Below are 14,470 nucleotides of genomic sequence, written 5' to 3'. Positions count from 1 at the left end.
TGTGTCAAGTAGCACTTCAGAGATGGCTCGCAGGTACCACAAGATCCGGTAGAGCAGGAGCAGAGTGATCCTAACGCAGCATGCAGCAGATGCGGCTACGCAATATACACGCGGGCTACAAAATCGAGCGCCTGCAGCCCGGGAGCCGGTCGTCTGCGGGCGTTGGTACCATCATCGCCGCGCATCTTGCATGCGAGGTGGCGCTGGCTGTGCACCCCGAACCACAGCGCAGTAGTGGCTACGCGTCAAACCGGCACAGCGGCACAGCCGCTGGCGCGGCGTAAGCGAGAGCGGTGGCGAGGGTGGTTGGCTACCGGCAGCGCAGGCGGTGGCCACGAGGCCGGGATAGCACTGACTTCCTAAAGAGGTAATTACGAGTACATATCAGTCCGCCGGAAGGGTCATGTGCGTGGAGGCACGAGGATGTTGTCGAGCAGGCGCACAACGGTGTCGGGCTTGGCGCGGTCGGTCACGTAGATCGCACAGCTGAGCACGACGTCCTGCTCGCGGGAAATTGTGGGGCCCAGCTCTGCGAGGGTTGTGCGATCGGCGACAGAGAGATAGTCGACGCGAAAGTCGCCGGAGTTGATAAGCGGCTCCCACACTGTGTTGGCGGCAGCGATGACGGCCTCGCGCAATACGTCGGAGGGGGCGTCCTGCAGCACCGTCGCCGCCGCACGCAGGCCGCGGTATATGTTGGACGCCAGTGCAATGGTCTCGGCGCACATGTACTTGTTTCTGCTGCTGAGGGCCAGGCCGTTGGCGTCGCGCTCAATCGGCAGCATGATCATCTGAACGCTCATGAACAGTTCGCGGAACATCGTGTCCACGACTATGCACTGCTGGATGTCCTTCTGGCCGAAGTACGCGCGGTCCGGAGCAACAATGTTGACCAGCTTAGCAACGACCGTCGCCACACCGCGGAAGAAGCGTGGACGGGTGCGACCCTCCAGCATCTCGCTGACGCCAAGCACCGACACAAACGGCCCGCGCTGCGCCTCGACCTCCAGTGGGATGCCGCGCGGGTACATTTCCGCGGGAGAGGGAGCAAAGAGCACGTCCACACCGGCCTCTTCCAGCAACGCGCGATCCGCTGCCAACGTCCTGGGATAGCGGTCAAGATCTTCGTTCGGCGCAAACTGCGAAGGGTTTACGAAGACTGAGACAACAGTAAAGTCGTTTTCCGCGCACGATCTCCGCACGAGCGTCATGTGTCCCTCATGTAGGCAGCCCATCGTTGGCACAAACCCAATCGTCTGTGTCTTGCAATCTACCGTCTGCTTGCGCCATTGCGAGACTTCCTGGACCTTATTGAGCACGTGCATGAGGCGTATCGCTTTGATGGTTCAGCCTTCAAGTTTGTCAGTGTGCATCTCACAGATTAAGGAAGCTTGCGCACACTATTTTTTAGGTCGTCAGCACAGATTCACCGGGCGGTTCGGCCGACGCGGCAACTCCGGATCCCATGAATAACGTATCTGAGGTATGCCCATCTAGTCATGGTTAACCTGGAGTAAGAGTCGGCAACAGGGACCGCCAAATTCATCACGTGAATAATGGTCACGTGGTTATTCGTACTCGATGATTTCGATCGGGTCACAAACAGGATCTGGCTGCAGACGATAACATCAGTCCCAGATGAGGGCCAGAGTCTGGTAGTAACTTATTAGCCGGCCGTAGGATAGGACGATTAGGGATGGCAGAGCGAAGGGGCTCAAGTGGTGCCAATGGTGTGCTCAATAGCTTGAATCCGCAGAGGTTCACGTCTCAAATTCCATCAATTGGTGGAAACACGAACAAGAAGGGCGTACCTGGCACGAACGCTGCTCTTACGGACATGATAAACAAGAGTCTGGCACGGAACGGCCGGAGCTCTCTTTCAAGACCTGTGCCCGAGGTGCGAAAGTCTCTCCGGCGGAGTCTGCGATCTTCGCAGCGGCCTTCGATTGTTCCCGGCGGGGGTCCGTCAGCTTACGGTGCGCTGCAGAGTACCCGCGACCCGCGACCTCTCCGTGACAAAAACTACCAGGCAGTGTTGCAGCAGGAGATATTTGATTATCTGCAGTCGCGCAAGTTTGACATAGAAACTGGGCATGCGATATCACTGAAGTCATTGAAACAGCCCACGCAGAAAGACTTCATATGCATATTTCGCTGGCTATACCGCAGGCTTGATCCTGGTTACTCTTTCAAAAGATCTCTGGAGACTGAAGTTTATTCCATTTTGAAGACAATTCAATACCCATTCCTCGATACAATCAACAAGTCCCAAATATCTGCAGTGGGGGGTTCTAACTGGCACAAGTTTCTCGGAATGCTCCACTGGCTTATGAACACAAGCCAGCGTTTGGACTCGTGTTTACACAAGCTGGATGAATCGAAGACTATGCAGCTTACCCAAGATATCACAATATTGAACCAGCCTGTCACCACGCTGGATGAGCAGGATGAGAAACATGAACAGTATGAGCTCATGGTTGAAAGGCTGTTCATCGAGTACATTTCCAAGTGCTACAAATCTTTTATTAATATGGAAGATGACTTTAGTCCTTTTAAAGAGGAACTAGAGATCGGCTTTGATAGATTTGTCCACATCATCGAGACAGACATCAATAATCTCGGTCGGCAAGAGGAAATGCTGCAACAGGACTGTGAGATGTTCGCTGCACGATGTGAAGGACTAAAGCTTGCACGCAGTAAGCACCAAGCTCTTAAAGGAGACCTGGTGAAATTCCAGAACTATATAAACGCAATGAAGAACAAAGCGGAAGATTGGCCCAGGAAATTAAATCAGATGGTGGAGGAGATAAACGAAAAGAAGGGCTTGATAAAGGATATACATGCAGAAATAGATAAACTGCGGCAGGCACTCAGCCAAGAAGACATTCAAGAGATCGATCAGATGAATCAGCAGCGGGACACATTTTCAAAAATGCTTGACACAGTCTCCTCCAAATTAGATAATCTGACAGGTTCGGTTAAAAGCCAAAAGCTGAATCTTGAATCCTCTTCTAAAGTGTTTCTTGATACTTTAGAAAAGTTCAATGCCTCGATCAACGGGTTTGTGCTTGCAAGGAACAACTTGCAGCATCCAATTAATCCTGCAGAACTACTAATCCCTGTAAAGGCTAATATAACTTTGACTGATTCCACCGCAATAACTCCAAGTACGATACTTGAAGGCTGTACAGATATTTTGTCATCCATTAAGCCAAATTTACTCAAAGTGAACAAGGAAATCGATGAAAGAATATCAGCGCTTCAAACTGAGAATAACCAGCTAGAGAAAGAACTTCGTGGTTTACGAGATACTATAACTAGTAAAGGCCATATGCTTGAATCGATGGAAAATGAACTCTCCAACATTAAGTCTGAATATGACGAATACCAACAGGTCAGTCACAGTAAACTTCTTTCACAGAGAATAGAAATTGAAAAATTGGAAAGAAAGATACAAAACGATCGACACAAAACGCAGCAGCGGGTAGCGCAAGCCGAACAAGAGATTGAAGATGCCGCATTTAAATTGAAAGAGTTGACTCTTAAAATTCAACAAGAAAGGGTAGTTTTACACAGGAAGCTAATCAAGGTTATTGAGTATGTTGTGTCCTTCAAAATGGATGTTCAGGGTTCAATTGAAGCTCTGCACGACTTCTCGGTAGAACAGCTAGAGTCTTTGTGAACAACATTAAATACTTTTTTTGACTATCTGTCGCTTAAAATTTTTTTTATTTTACTTATAAAATGCTTTTTTCCTAGACAAAATTATAGCTTTGTGTAGTTAGAAAACAACATCTGTTTATCAAACATCTCAAAATACTACGAACTTAATAATAATAAGTTGTGTAATCTAGTTCCCAATATATTATATACCCGATTTTATTTTTTAACATTTTTGTAATACATTTTCCTGATAAGCGGATGGTGATCCTTCAAATCCTTGTTCTTATTGGAGGAGTACTCCAAATAAGCTATGTCCTCTCCACCCGCAAGACCGGCTAGAGAACCTTCACCCTTCACTGCCTTCGACTTCATACGCTTAATTGCACCGGCGCCACGACCTACAAAGTTTTCAGAATCTTCACCAATCTCGATACCAGCTGCTTCTTCATTCTTCAACAAAACCTCCTGGAGCAATTCCCTGCGTTCTCTGGCTGAAGCATATGCAAGATTTGGAAGACTTTCCATGCCGTTAAGATGCGTGATGACCTTAAATGCATATCCTTGATCGACCAAGAACGCCTGTCTTTTAGTCGAGTAGTACATCTCCTGCGTATCCTTAGAAACCAGAGAATAGAAAAATGCATTAAAACCTTCATCATTCCTTCTTTTAGCACGCAGAATTCTACCCAACCTCTGCGCTTCTTGACGACGAGAGCCGTAATGTGATGATATTTGAATTAGGCAGGTCGCCTCAGGCAAATCGATCGACGTATCTCCGACTTTAGAAAGGAAAATAGTACTGATCTGATCATTATATTGGAAGTTTTGAAGAATATTCATACGTTCCTGTTGTGGTGTAGAACCGTAGATAAACGGTTTACCCAACTTTAACGCATACTCCTGTAGCGCATAAACATTGTCCGAAAAGACGATTATTTTATCTCCTCTTTTCTCATGGTATTGAATTAGAAATTGACATGCCTGAAACTTAGTAGGATTCATGATATATAACAACATCCGTTTCCTCGCATTTTCTCTCAAATATTCCTGGTAAAACTCGGCGGTCATGGGACACCACACTTCAGCGCATTGCACATTTGCGATATGTCCTTTTTGAGAGAGTTCCATCCAGTTTGCTTCATAAAGCTTTGGGCCAATTAAAAAGTTTAAGTCGCTAATTTTGTCATCTTCACGCACTAGAGTAGCCGTTAAGCCTAACTTGGCGTGCGCCGCGATTGTGGATACGACCCTTCTGAACATGGCAGCCGGAACAACGTGAACTTCATCTAATAAAATAAACCCCCATTCTCTCCCAGTCAAAAAGTCCATTACCTTCTGCGAATCATGCGACCGGTTTCTGGTATTTGCAACCATCGAATATGTAGACACAACGAGACCCGACTCTGTCTGAAACATTTCCTTGTTGTCAGAGGTGAATACAGCAACATTTTCCGGTTGAATGGTGCACCATTGTAAAAACTGCTGTCTCCATTGCATAACAGAGACCGAGGAGGTGCACAAAACGATAACCGATTTCTTAATCGTACAGGCTGCAGTAATACCAACTAACGTCTTCCCCGCACCGCACGGCAGCACAATAATTCCACTTCTGGCACGACCATTACCGAACATTTTACTCAATGACTTTTCCTGATAAGGTCGAATTTGAGTCGACGGCTTCAAATCGATTTCCAGATCAGGGTTTCTGTTGTCATTTCTAAAGTCATACTCCTCCAGGACGGGGTAGTCAATTTCTTGACACCTCCGCTTAACCAATTCAACACTTTCACGATCAATTTCAAAGGAATGTACTGCGTCGATATCATCATCCTCTTCCTCCAGGTCGTTGTCACCTCCGACAATCGAACTGAAAACCGCTTCGACATCATTTTGGTCTACGGGTGCTGCTGCCCCGTTTCCAGCCGCTGCAGGATTTAACGCGGCTGCTGGCTTGGCATCAGTGCTGTCAATGCGAAGAGGCCCAATGACCTTATCCTTCAACAGCATCTGTAGAATATCGGCTTGCGACGTTTCTACAAAGTACCTATTGTGTTTGATCACCAGCTTCACTTTACCGTAGGATACTGTAGCACCCTTGATGAAGTTGACGATCGAAGATGCTACAGGAACCTTGGATAACCGATCCAACACTGCAATAATGTCATCCGTCTCCAGCCCAACGGACACCGCCGCATAAAGGGAGTACGCAGTAATCTTGTACTCATGGACATGCGAAGGCCTACTGACAGGCTCTGCAATCGTAACGAGAAAGTCCTGTGCCTGTTCAGCCAGAGGCGAAAAGCTCTCCAGGATAATGCGCCCGTCGTTGGGTGCTATCCACAGAGGCCGCGATGCGTGGTCCGGCTTCAGCTTCAGGTAGCTGAAGTCACTCGACCGGAACATGCCCGAGACCGCATCTGGAATGAAGTCTGGGGGCACATCGAGACTCAGCCGGTTCAGGAAATTCTCGTCCTTCGCTGCCAACTTATTAAATGTATCGGCGCCACCATCGCTGGCCTTCGACTTCCGCGATCCGGACTTCCGAGCTTTGGGCTTTGCAGCAATCAGCTCCGCCCGCACCGGCTCCTCATCCTGGTCCATGTAGTCAGACCCATCTGCGGTTGCTACCGAATCGTCCGAGAGGTAGCCATTTTCCGTATCTGCGTATACCTTGCCTCTACTCCTTGTTTGGTAGTTGTGCTCTGTCATGCTAGTTCAAAGTACCGTAGTTCAGTTTCTTGACCGTCGGGCAAGAGGCGGGCCACTGGCTGTGGATGACTGAGGGAAGCGTTTGCTCAGCTATAGGAGGCCCTGTTTAACCACTTGTAATAGCATGTCGGTCTTTCTCAACTTCGTCCCTCAATGCATCACGATCAACGGCAATTTAATATCACGTGATTACTTATATAGTCAAGGTGCTGCTACGGAAGGGAGCGCCTTGCTCTCCCGAAGCCTGAGCGCTCTAATTGGCTGCGAGACACCACACCTCCCCCTGTATTAGCATCAAGATGCCACCAGTAGCGCTCGTTCAGTCGGACAGCACGCCGGAGTGCTTGCGGCGCGCATAAACGGCAGGACGGTAGCTGGCGTAGACAAAACCATCATGTCGAGTGTAGGCAACACTTGCTCCATTTGCTGCTTCAGGCACCAAGCCAGCAGTTGGAATACTCAGCCATGGAACACGTGGCGCCGCTGGAATACCGTTGCTCACGCGACCCCTCATATCAATTTCAGGTGGGCCAATTCAACGACTGAAATAGCCTGTGAAGGTCTCTGGGCAAAGGGGCTCGAGCTCACAGAACTCACCGTATTTTTCCGGGGTGCGCGTTTCCCCCGCATCAACTGTTCGCACGAATTTTTCTGTGCTCAACGGAATATTAAGTTGGTATCGCCGGTTTTTTGTGGCCTCCCGGGCCCCGGGTTCTTTTTTTCCATTTTTCCGACTGTTACGGATCATGCTCCGCATAATCAAGAGGCTATCAGACAAGAGTTTAACGTACGGCGTAAACGTGCCCTTGCATAATGCCTTACAGTAGTATTAGTTTGCTACCCCGCGCTAGCTTTTCATGGCCCGACTGTTCGAAGCTGGCGACTGGCCGCGAGACCACGCCACACAGATCGTCCTCTCGTAATCTGCTTACATGGCCAGCTGCGTCTTCCTGTATATGCGTTTCTTTTTGAAGCGTTTTTCCGAAACATGACGAAACAGAAAAGTAAAGTATCCTGTAGACTTGGCGTGTAGGGAAGCAACGGAAGTTTCGACACCAGTAGGAAAAGATATAAAAAGAGCTAGATCTCTTTTGTAAGGCTGACTTTCAACTGACATCAATTGCCTCATATCACAGTCGCGGTAACTCACAAACTAGTCAAGTAAAAGATGGTTCACTTAGGTCCAAAGAAGCCTCCTACGAGAAAGGGGTCCATGGCGGACGTGCCAAAGACGTTGGTGGAGCAAATTGCCAGTTTCGAGCGCATCTTCACCGTCTCGGCTGAGAAGCTACAGGAAATTACAAAGCACTTTGTCACCGAGTTGGACAAGGGTCTGTCCAAGAAAGGGGGCAACATCCCAATGATTCCCGGGTGGGTGATGGACTACCCTACCGGTAACGAGACCGGTGACTACTTGGCCATTGACTTGGGGGGAACGAACTTGAGAGTTGTTCTAGTCAAGTTGCTTGGCAACCACCAGTTCGACACCACGCAGTCCAAGTACAGATTGCCTAACCGCATGAGAACCACCCAGAATGCGAGCGAGTTGTGGGACTTCATTGCCGAGAGTCTAAAGGACTTCTTGGAGGAGCAGTTCCCAGAAGGCGTTCACCAGACGCTACCTTTGGGCTTTACCTTCTCTTACCCTGCATCCCAGGACAAGATCAACATGGGTATCTTGCAGAGATGGACCAAGGGCTTTGACATCCCAGGCGTTGAGGGCCACGACGTGGTCCCAATGTTGCAGGAGTCGTTGAGGAAGGTGAATGTTCCAATTGAGGTTGTTGCTTTGATTAACGACACCACCGGTACCTTGGTTGCCTCCTTGTACACCGACGCGGAGACTAAGATGGGTGTGATTTTCGGCACCGGTGTCAATGGTGCTTACTACGATGTTGTCAAGGACATTGAGAAGTTGGAGGGCCGCTTGCCAGAAGACATCCCACCGGAGTCTGCCATGGCCATCAACTGTGAGTACGGCTCTTTCGACAATGAACATTTGGTTCTTCCAAGAACCAAGTACGACATTCTAATCGATGAGCAGTCTCCAAGACCTGGCCAGCAGGCTTTCGAGAAAATGACCTCTGGTTACTACTTGGGTGAGGTGCTTCGTTTGGCTCTCTTGGACCTACACGGCCAGGGCTTGATCTTCCAAGGCCAAGATATCTCTAAGTTGGAGACCCCATACGTGATGGACACTTCTTTCCCTGCTAGAATTGAGGATGATCCATTTGAGAACTTGGAGGAAACCGATGACTTGTTCAAGGACAACTTGGACATTGACACTACCCGTCCAGAGCGTAAATTGATCAGAAAGTTGTCCGAGATGATTGGTAACAGAGCTGCAAGACTATCTGTGTGTGGTATCGCTGCAATTTGCCAGAAGAGAGGCTACGAAACCGCACACATTGCTGCAGATGGCTCTGTCTTCAACAAGTACCCAGGTTTCCAAACTAGAGCTGCCGAGGGCTTGAGAGACATCTACGGCTGGGAGCACTCTTCTTCCCAGGATTACCCAATCAAGATTGTCGCTGCTGAGGATGGTTCTGGCGCTGGTGCCGCGGTCATTGCAGCTTTGACCACGAAGAGATTGGCAGCAGGCAAATCTGTCGGCTTGCCTGAGGCGCAAAATTAATGTCGTGAATGTATGCTTCGCCATTTAACGTGTAATGAGTGTGTTATAGGTCTCTATATTTAGTCCTACGTACAATAATAGAAAATAGAATTTTGAAGATTTGGAGCAACAGGCGTAAATGCTAAGAGGATGTCACCGCCTGTCTTTCATACACATTAATCGTTAGAAATGGCTAAAGTGTCAGCATTCTTTCTATACAATACTCTCTAGGTTTGTAGCATAGCTTAGTGCCTTGGAGACGATGCTCGTCTGCTCCTTCTTCTCAGATACGTCGTCTTCATCGAATAAAACGCAGCCGTTCACTATATTCCACCCCCTGGCCTTCGCGAAAGCTTCTGTGTCCTTCTCGCTTTTGAAGAACAATAGGGCCTTCACGTTAGATAGAGGAAGTCTTGCATAGGCGACCTCCGTGTTGCGTGCGATCGAATCACGAATTGCATTCATCAGCGTTTCGTCAAAGATATTGAATTCCTCAATTTTATCATCTTCCCTCCCGTTCTGCAGCATGTCCCAAGCTTTCTGGTACGAGCCCTCCATTAGGAGTTTCTCTAGCCTGACCGGGTATGACAGATACTTGTTTTCCTCGATGTTGCCCAGGTCCCGCTTGCTTAGAAATTCAAGCTCGCTGTGGAATTTCGTAACGTCGCCCTGCGAAAGCAGGATCAATAGGTAGAGGCTAATCAGTTTCTTCTTGTTCTCCGAGTCCGCCAGCGTGTGGTTCTCAGGGAGGCCAAAGTAGAATGCGCGCAGCTGCGCATAGTAATTCTCGAACCCAGCAAAGTCAAGCAGATTTATCGAGCTCAGTGCCCCAATCTCTAGGATCTTCTTGGCCACTTCTAGATCTTCCAGATAAGTCGCGTTTCCCTCAGACGCAGCTAACAGATCAGGCACCAGTAGTCTTGTCTTGATCAGCTCGATCTTGATCGGACCTAGCAGATCTACACATGTACGATAGTCTCTTATTTGGAAAGCAGCTTTCAACCCCTTGACTAATTCATGTAAGCTTACCATCACCACCTCAATATGTCCCGTACTCCTCGACTCACTTAGCTCGGTCCTACTAAAGAGTATCAACAGCCCTTTATGGTGGCAAATTTCCATCCATTACAAGATCACGTAGTTCCTTCGTACATAATTATATTGATGTAACTTACGATTACACCCCGGCGCAGAGAGTAAGCTGCCACCCTAGCACGCCTCTGAAAACTGTACCCCTACCTTGACCTTCTCGGTACTACCTCTGGAGAGTCTTCTGATTCTTTTCTGTAGGGTTATAATTCTCTGGCGGACCGACGCGCTCGTCTTCAGGTCATCTCTACTGATCTTCACAACCACCTCGAAGACAGGCTTTCTGGAGGAAGTTTGGCTCTTGGTGTAGCGACTGTCGCCCAGTGCCAAGTCCTGGAGATCAGCTTCCACGTCGTCCTTGCGGTGCACGTCAAAGGTAAACACGCCGTCCCTTATGTTGCCGCCAGGATGGACGCCACATATCAGGAACATGATGAAGCCCACGTACTTGGTCCAGAAAAGGGTACGATGGCAGTCCGGCTTGCCGCTGTCTCTGAGGACGGCTTCTTCCAGGGCCTTCTTGTGTGCCTCTTCCGGCTTCGGGATGTCGGCACCCCACCTGTTGCACAGAGCGATACCGATCAGGGCACGGATGCGATGCGAGAGGCCGTGACAGCCGGCGATAATCCCGGTAGTCGCCACGTGCAGGGCGGCGGTGGGCTGCAGCTCCTTTGCGTAAGATGCGTGCACGAACGCCAGGTTACATAGCGCCGGCGCAATGCGGTCAATGACAAGCGCGGGGACATCGCTCTCGGGAAGGGCGGCCTTTAGCAGCTCCAGGTACTTAGAGGCAAGGAGCGGGGCATAAGGTCTTGTTGCGATTATTAGAGGGTCCTGCGCTCTGATCTCACGGGGAAGGATGGAATACAGAGTTCCCTCCCTTACGCCGCCTTCGCTGAAGTGCACGATGTTAATCTTCGGGAGGGACTCCAGCGCGGCCGACATGAGCAGCCCGACCGCAGGCAGTTGCTGTGCCCGCCGCTGCGAGACCTTGAATATCTTGCTGTCCTTCTTGTGACCGGGCACCTTGCCCTTCAGGAAGAGCAGGTCGGACATCGTCAGGAACTCTTCCGAGCTGCACGAAAAGCCATTGATAACGGTCTTGATGGGATATTCTTTGATCTGCGACAGAAGCAGGTAGCCCATCGCACGCAGCCCGCCGCCGCACGTAAACAGCTCGAAGCCGCCGCTGCTCTTGGCCGCGGCGATCATCGCATGCGGAATGCCGATTTTCGGAAGAGCGTCCTGCAGCGCGCATTTTATTTCCATAAACAGGTCCCGCTTGTTCTCCGTGTGCATCCGTCTGCTGAGTGCGCCCGCACCGTAGGGCAGGGATACCGGTGTCGAAGAGTGCTTGATTTCACCGTTCTGGCAGCTCACCCACGACAGCTGCACGCTACCCCCGCCCAAGTCCATATAAAGGCCAGACACCGCGTTGAACGACGAGATCACCCCGTAGGATCCGATCCGGCCCTCTTCTTCCCGCGTCAGCATCTTCGCCAGCCACCCGGTCGACTCACGGATAGCGTCCACAAATTCCTGCGCGTTCAGCGCCTCCCGCGTTGCCTCGGTCGCCACCACCCGCACCGCCGTCTCCGGCACCCCGAAGTCATCGCAGATCAGCTTGAACCTTTTCATCGCCGCGCACACTTCCTTAATCGTGTCTACTGGGATCGGAATCTTCTCCAGCGAGTTCTTGCAGTGTTGCACTTCAAAAAGCGATATTCCTACTCTGTCTTTGAACACACACGGCATGATCCGCGCATGGTGCGATGCTTTGGAAGAGATGCTGAATCGAATTCCATTAGACCCGATATCCACAACCCCACACAGGTTCCTAGACACTACGTCTGCTTCTGTATCGCTATCTGAAATAGCCGACATAGTGATAGAGCAGGACTTTAGACGGGTTGAAAGCGAATTATGTTTTGCGCACGGTCCACGCTCTGAAGCCTGTGTCCTTCCATTAATATACTGCCACTACTTATGAACGTCGAAGTAACCTGCAACTTCCGCCAACTTAAAAAAATGGACTGGCGTATACAACGATAACCATATTACTGGTAATTCATTGACCGATCCAAGATCCAGAATGGGTCTCCTCTGGTATTTCCCGTGGATACGATGGCATTGGTTCCATATGCGCCCAATTTAGGTTTGCCAAGACTTTTCAAAGTGGGCAGCGCACGGAACTCAAGTTTAAAGATCCGCGGGTCCTGCAGCGATGCGCTGTCCCATCTCAAGCCCCAGGCGCATGAGGAAGTGCTGCGGAAGGCTGCGGCATGCCGCATGTAGTGCGCGGGCGCCAAGAGCGCGCAGCTGTCGCCGGAGGCGTCTCGCAGCAGCGGAGGCGGCAGCGCAGCCGCCACCTGCGCAGCGCGAGAAAGACGGCGCTGCGCCGACGCTTAAGTAGCAACGGCGAGACACGGCTGCATGGCAGCCAGGGCGGTAGCAGTGCAGTAGGCGACGACTTTGCGCGGCGGGGCTCCGCACGTGCAGATGACGGCAGCAGGTCTGGCAACACTGTACGGGGGCTTTATGCCCGGAAAATAGTGATATTCGGACGGCAACGAACGCGGTACCCCAATCTCACGCTGTCGGGCCGTCGCCGGGGCCTGGCCAGACTTGCGTAGATGTGGTCTCTGGTTGCGCTAGAGGGGTGCGTTAGCGCAGCCGGCGCGCGGCGCCGCGTTGCCCGCTCGCGGGGCGCCTACAGCTGTGCGGCACGGCACGGCCTCTACTGGAGCGGCGCGCGCCCGCAAATCGACCGCGGGTCATGCGCAAACCCGCCGCTGGCTTCTAGAACTAAGATTCCCCACAGTAAGGCGTCCTGTTCTTCACCATTTGTGGTTGCGTATGCCGCCCATAGGTTTCGCAATCAGCTTTCCGACTTCAGAACTGGTTCAGCGGTCTCGCCAGGGCTGCTATTGCAGCGGCGTCTGGCCTCGATCTTCAGCTCAGACCCAGACTTGTTGGTCCCCATTTTGAATGTGTTTCTCCAGCTGAGCAGAGTGGCGAATCCGCAACAAACAAACGTCTGAGCCATGAACCGCGCATCTGATCCAGCTCAGCGAAGCTAGCGGCACAACAGTTTCGAAACCGATGTCTGAGAACACGGTTCCGCGTGCAGAAGACGATGTTCTTGGTGGATCTGACCAGGAGTATGATAGACTTTCCGAGAATCAGCTTGACGTTGAGATCCAGGACATGGACAGGGCAGACATATCGTTGTGGGGCGACGAGAGCAAGTCTGGCAGCGCGGCTCCTTCCGACACGGCCGTGCACGAGGTTGCCAAGCAACTGTTGTTCCTTAGCGCGCCTCTGATCACCGTATCGTTCAAGGACACGACGTTCACTTTGTTCCCCTTGGATAACAACACTGCAGGCGGCCCGCAGGCGGCGTCGGCCAGAGGGCACATGCTGGCGGATGGCGGGCACATGCACAAGAGCTTTAGCGAGCTGATAGCAGCTATTCGTGCGTTCTTGGAGCGAGAATACGGGCGGCTAGAACTGGCGACGAAGGAGTTGTTGCTCACGTTCCCAGATCTGGACCTCTGCATCACCGAGGACAATACCTACAGCAAGAACATTAGCATGAACGACATTGCCTCGATCTTCAACATCCTGCGCGAGAACTCATTGGAGCGCGACGAGCCCAACATTCCAGACCACCTGCACATTGTGCTCACGCTGTGCCCCAGGTTTGTGGCCAAGTATAACGACCTGGTCGAGCTGGTAGACAGCCATGCTAGCTTTTCCCACGTGAGGGGCTTCTCCAATGACCGCCAACACCCACTAGTTATCGATGGTAATGAACCGGTGCCGGAGAGATACTCCGAAGTCGTGTTAAAGTCCTCGCCAACAGAAGACGATTCGGATGAGCTATTAGAGATTATAGATGGACCGGCCTAACATGTGGCGTCGCCTCTATGGCGCCGGTGCCACATCCGCTTTCCTTGTAATTTTATAGTGACTTTTAAGGCAATGGTAGACCCGCGTACTGGCTGAATCCTAGACAACGCTGACCTTTACTAATTAGCCGTGCATTGTGTGCCCTGGTCTTAAAGCTAGCCAGCCCGTATTTGCAATTGCAACCCGGCTGTAAGATTTGCTCCACAAGGGTCCTAGGGAACCTATGCAGACAGTGTGCCCATCATGCACGCACCCGCTTCTAGGTTCTGCCCTGCTGCCATGAGGCGCCCCATATGAGTTAATTGCCGACACACTAACCAACACTGGTGTTCAAAGCAAACTTCCCAAGGAGCAGCTATATAGATGCATATGATATTCGTGAGACCTCCACTCGGAGGCTGACTCCTAGACTATATGACCTACAATTCTTATCATGCTAAGTTTCCACTGTGGATGAAGCTCAAAAAGGTGGTGGTTTACCGG

At 50.9% G+C, this 14,470-nt stretch overlaps 7 protein-coding genes across 7 annotated transcripts; 3 read left to right on the top strand and 4 right to left on the bottom strand.

Moving 5' to 3' along the window:
• Positions 1–401: 401 nt before the first annotated feature.
• PAN6 (pantoate--beta-alanine ligase PAN6) lies at positions 402–1,325 on the bottom strand (the record flags this gene model as incomplete). The annotated part of the gene is made up of 1 exon (NM_211184.2): positions 402–1,325. The coding sequence occupies one exon, from the start codon at positions 1,323–1,325 to the stop codon at positions 402–404; it is 924 nt and encodes a 307-aa protein (NP_985829.2).
• A 371-nt stretch (positions 1,326–1,696) lies between these two features.
• NDC80 (kinetochore-associated Ndc80 complex subunit NDC80) lies at positions 1,697–3,682 on the top strand (the record flags this gene model as incomplete). The annotated part of the gene is made up of 1 exon (NM_211183.2): positions 1,697–3,682. The coding sequence occupies one exon, from the start codon at positions 1,697–1,699 to the stop codon at positions 3,680–3,682; it is 1,986 nt and encodes a 661-aa protein (NP_985828.2).
• A 197-nt stretch (positions 3,683–3,879) lies between these two features.
• On the bottom strand, positions 3,880–6,372 carry SSL2 (TFIIH/NER complex ATPase/helicase subunit SSL2; the record flags this gene model as incomplete). The annotated part of the gene is made up of 1 exon (NM_211182.1): positions 3,880–6,372. The coding sequence occupies one exon, from the start codon at positions 6,370–6,372 to the stop codon at positions 3,880–3,882; it is 2,493 nt and encodes an 830-aa protein (NP_985827.1).
• Positions 6,373–7,540: 1,168 nt separating this feature from the next.
• On the top strand, positions 7,541–9,007 carry AGOS_AFR279C (hexokinase; the record flags this gene model as incomplete). Its single annotated transcript, NM_211181.1, has 1 exon — positions 7,541–9,007. The coding sequence occupies one exon, from the start codon at positions 7,541–7,543 to the stop codon at positions 9,005–9,007; it is 1,467 nt and encodes a 488-aa protein (NP_985826.1).
• Positions 9,008–9,199: 192 nt separating this feature from the next.
• On the bottom strand, positions 9,200–10,108 carry RPN12 (proteasome regulatory particle lid subunit RPN12; the record flags this gene model as incomplete). Its single annotated transcript, NM_211180.1, has 1 exon — positions 9,200–10,108. The coding sequence occupies one exon, from the start codon at positions 10,106–10,108 to the stop codon at positions 9,200–9,202; it is 909 nt and encodes a 302-aa protein (NP_985825.1).
• An 87-nt stretch (positions 10,109–10,195) lies between these two features.
• Positions 10,196–11,959, bottom strand: RTG2 (Rtg2p; the record flags this gene model as incomplete). Its single annotated transcript, NM_211179.2, has 1 exon — positions 10,196–11,959. The coding sequence occupies one exon, from the start codon at positions 11,957–11,959 to the stop codon at positions 10,196–10,198; it is 1,764 nt and encodes a 587-aa protein (NP_985824.1).
• Positions 11,960–13,177: 1,218 nt separating this feature from the next.
• RMR1 (Rmr1p) lies at positions 13,178–13,987 on the top strand (the record flags this gene model as incomplete). Its single annotated transcript, NM_211178.2, has 1 exon — positions 13,178–13,987. One exon carries the CDS (start codon positions 13,178–13,180, stop codon positions 13,985–13,987), a length of 810 nt encoding a protein of 269 aa, NP_985823.2.
• Positions 13,988–14,470: the final 483 nt, after the last annotated feature.

This window comes from Eremothecium gossypii, chromosome VI, assembly GCF_000091025.4.
Source record: "Eremothecium gossypii ATCC 10895 chromosome VI, complete sequence".
In the NCBI taxonomy this organism is placed as follows: Eukaryota; Fungi; Ascomycota; class Saccharomycetes; order Saccharomycetales; family Saccharomycetaceae; genus Eremothecium; species Eremothecium gossypii.
This window is presented reverse-complemented; position numbering and strand designations above follow the sequence as displayed.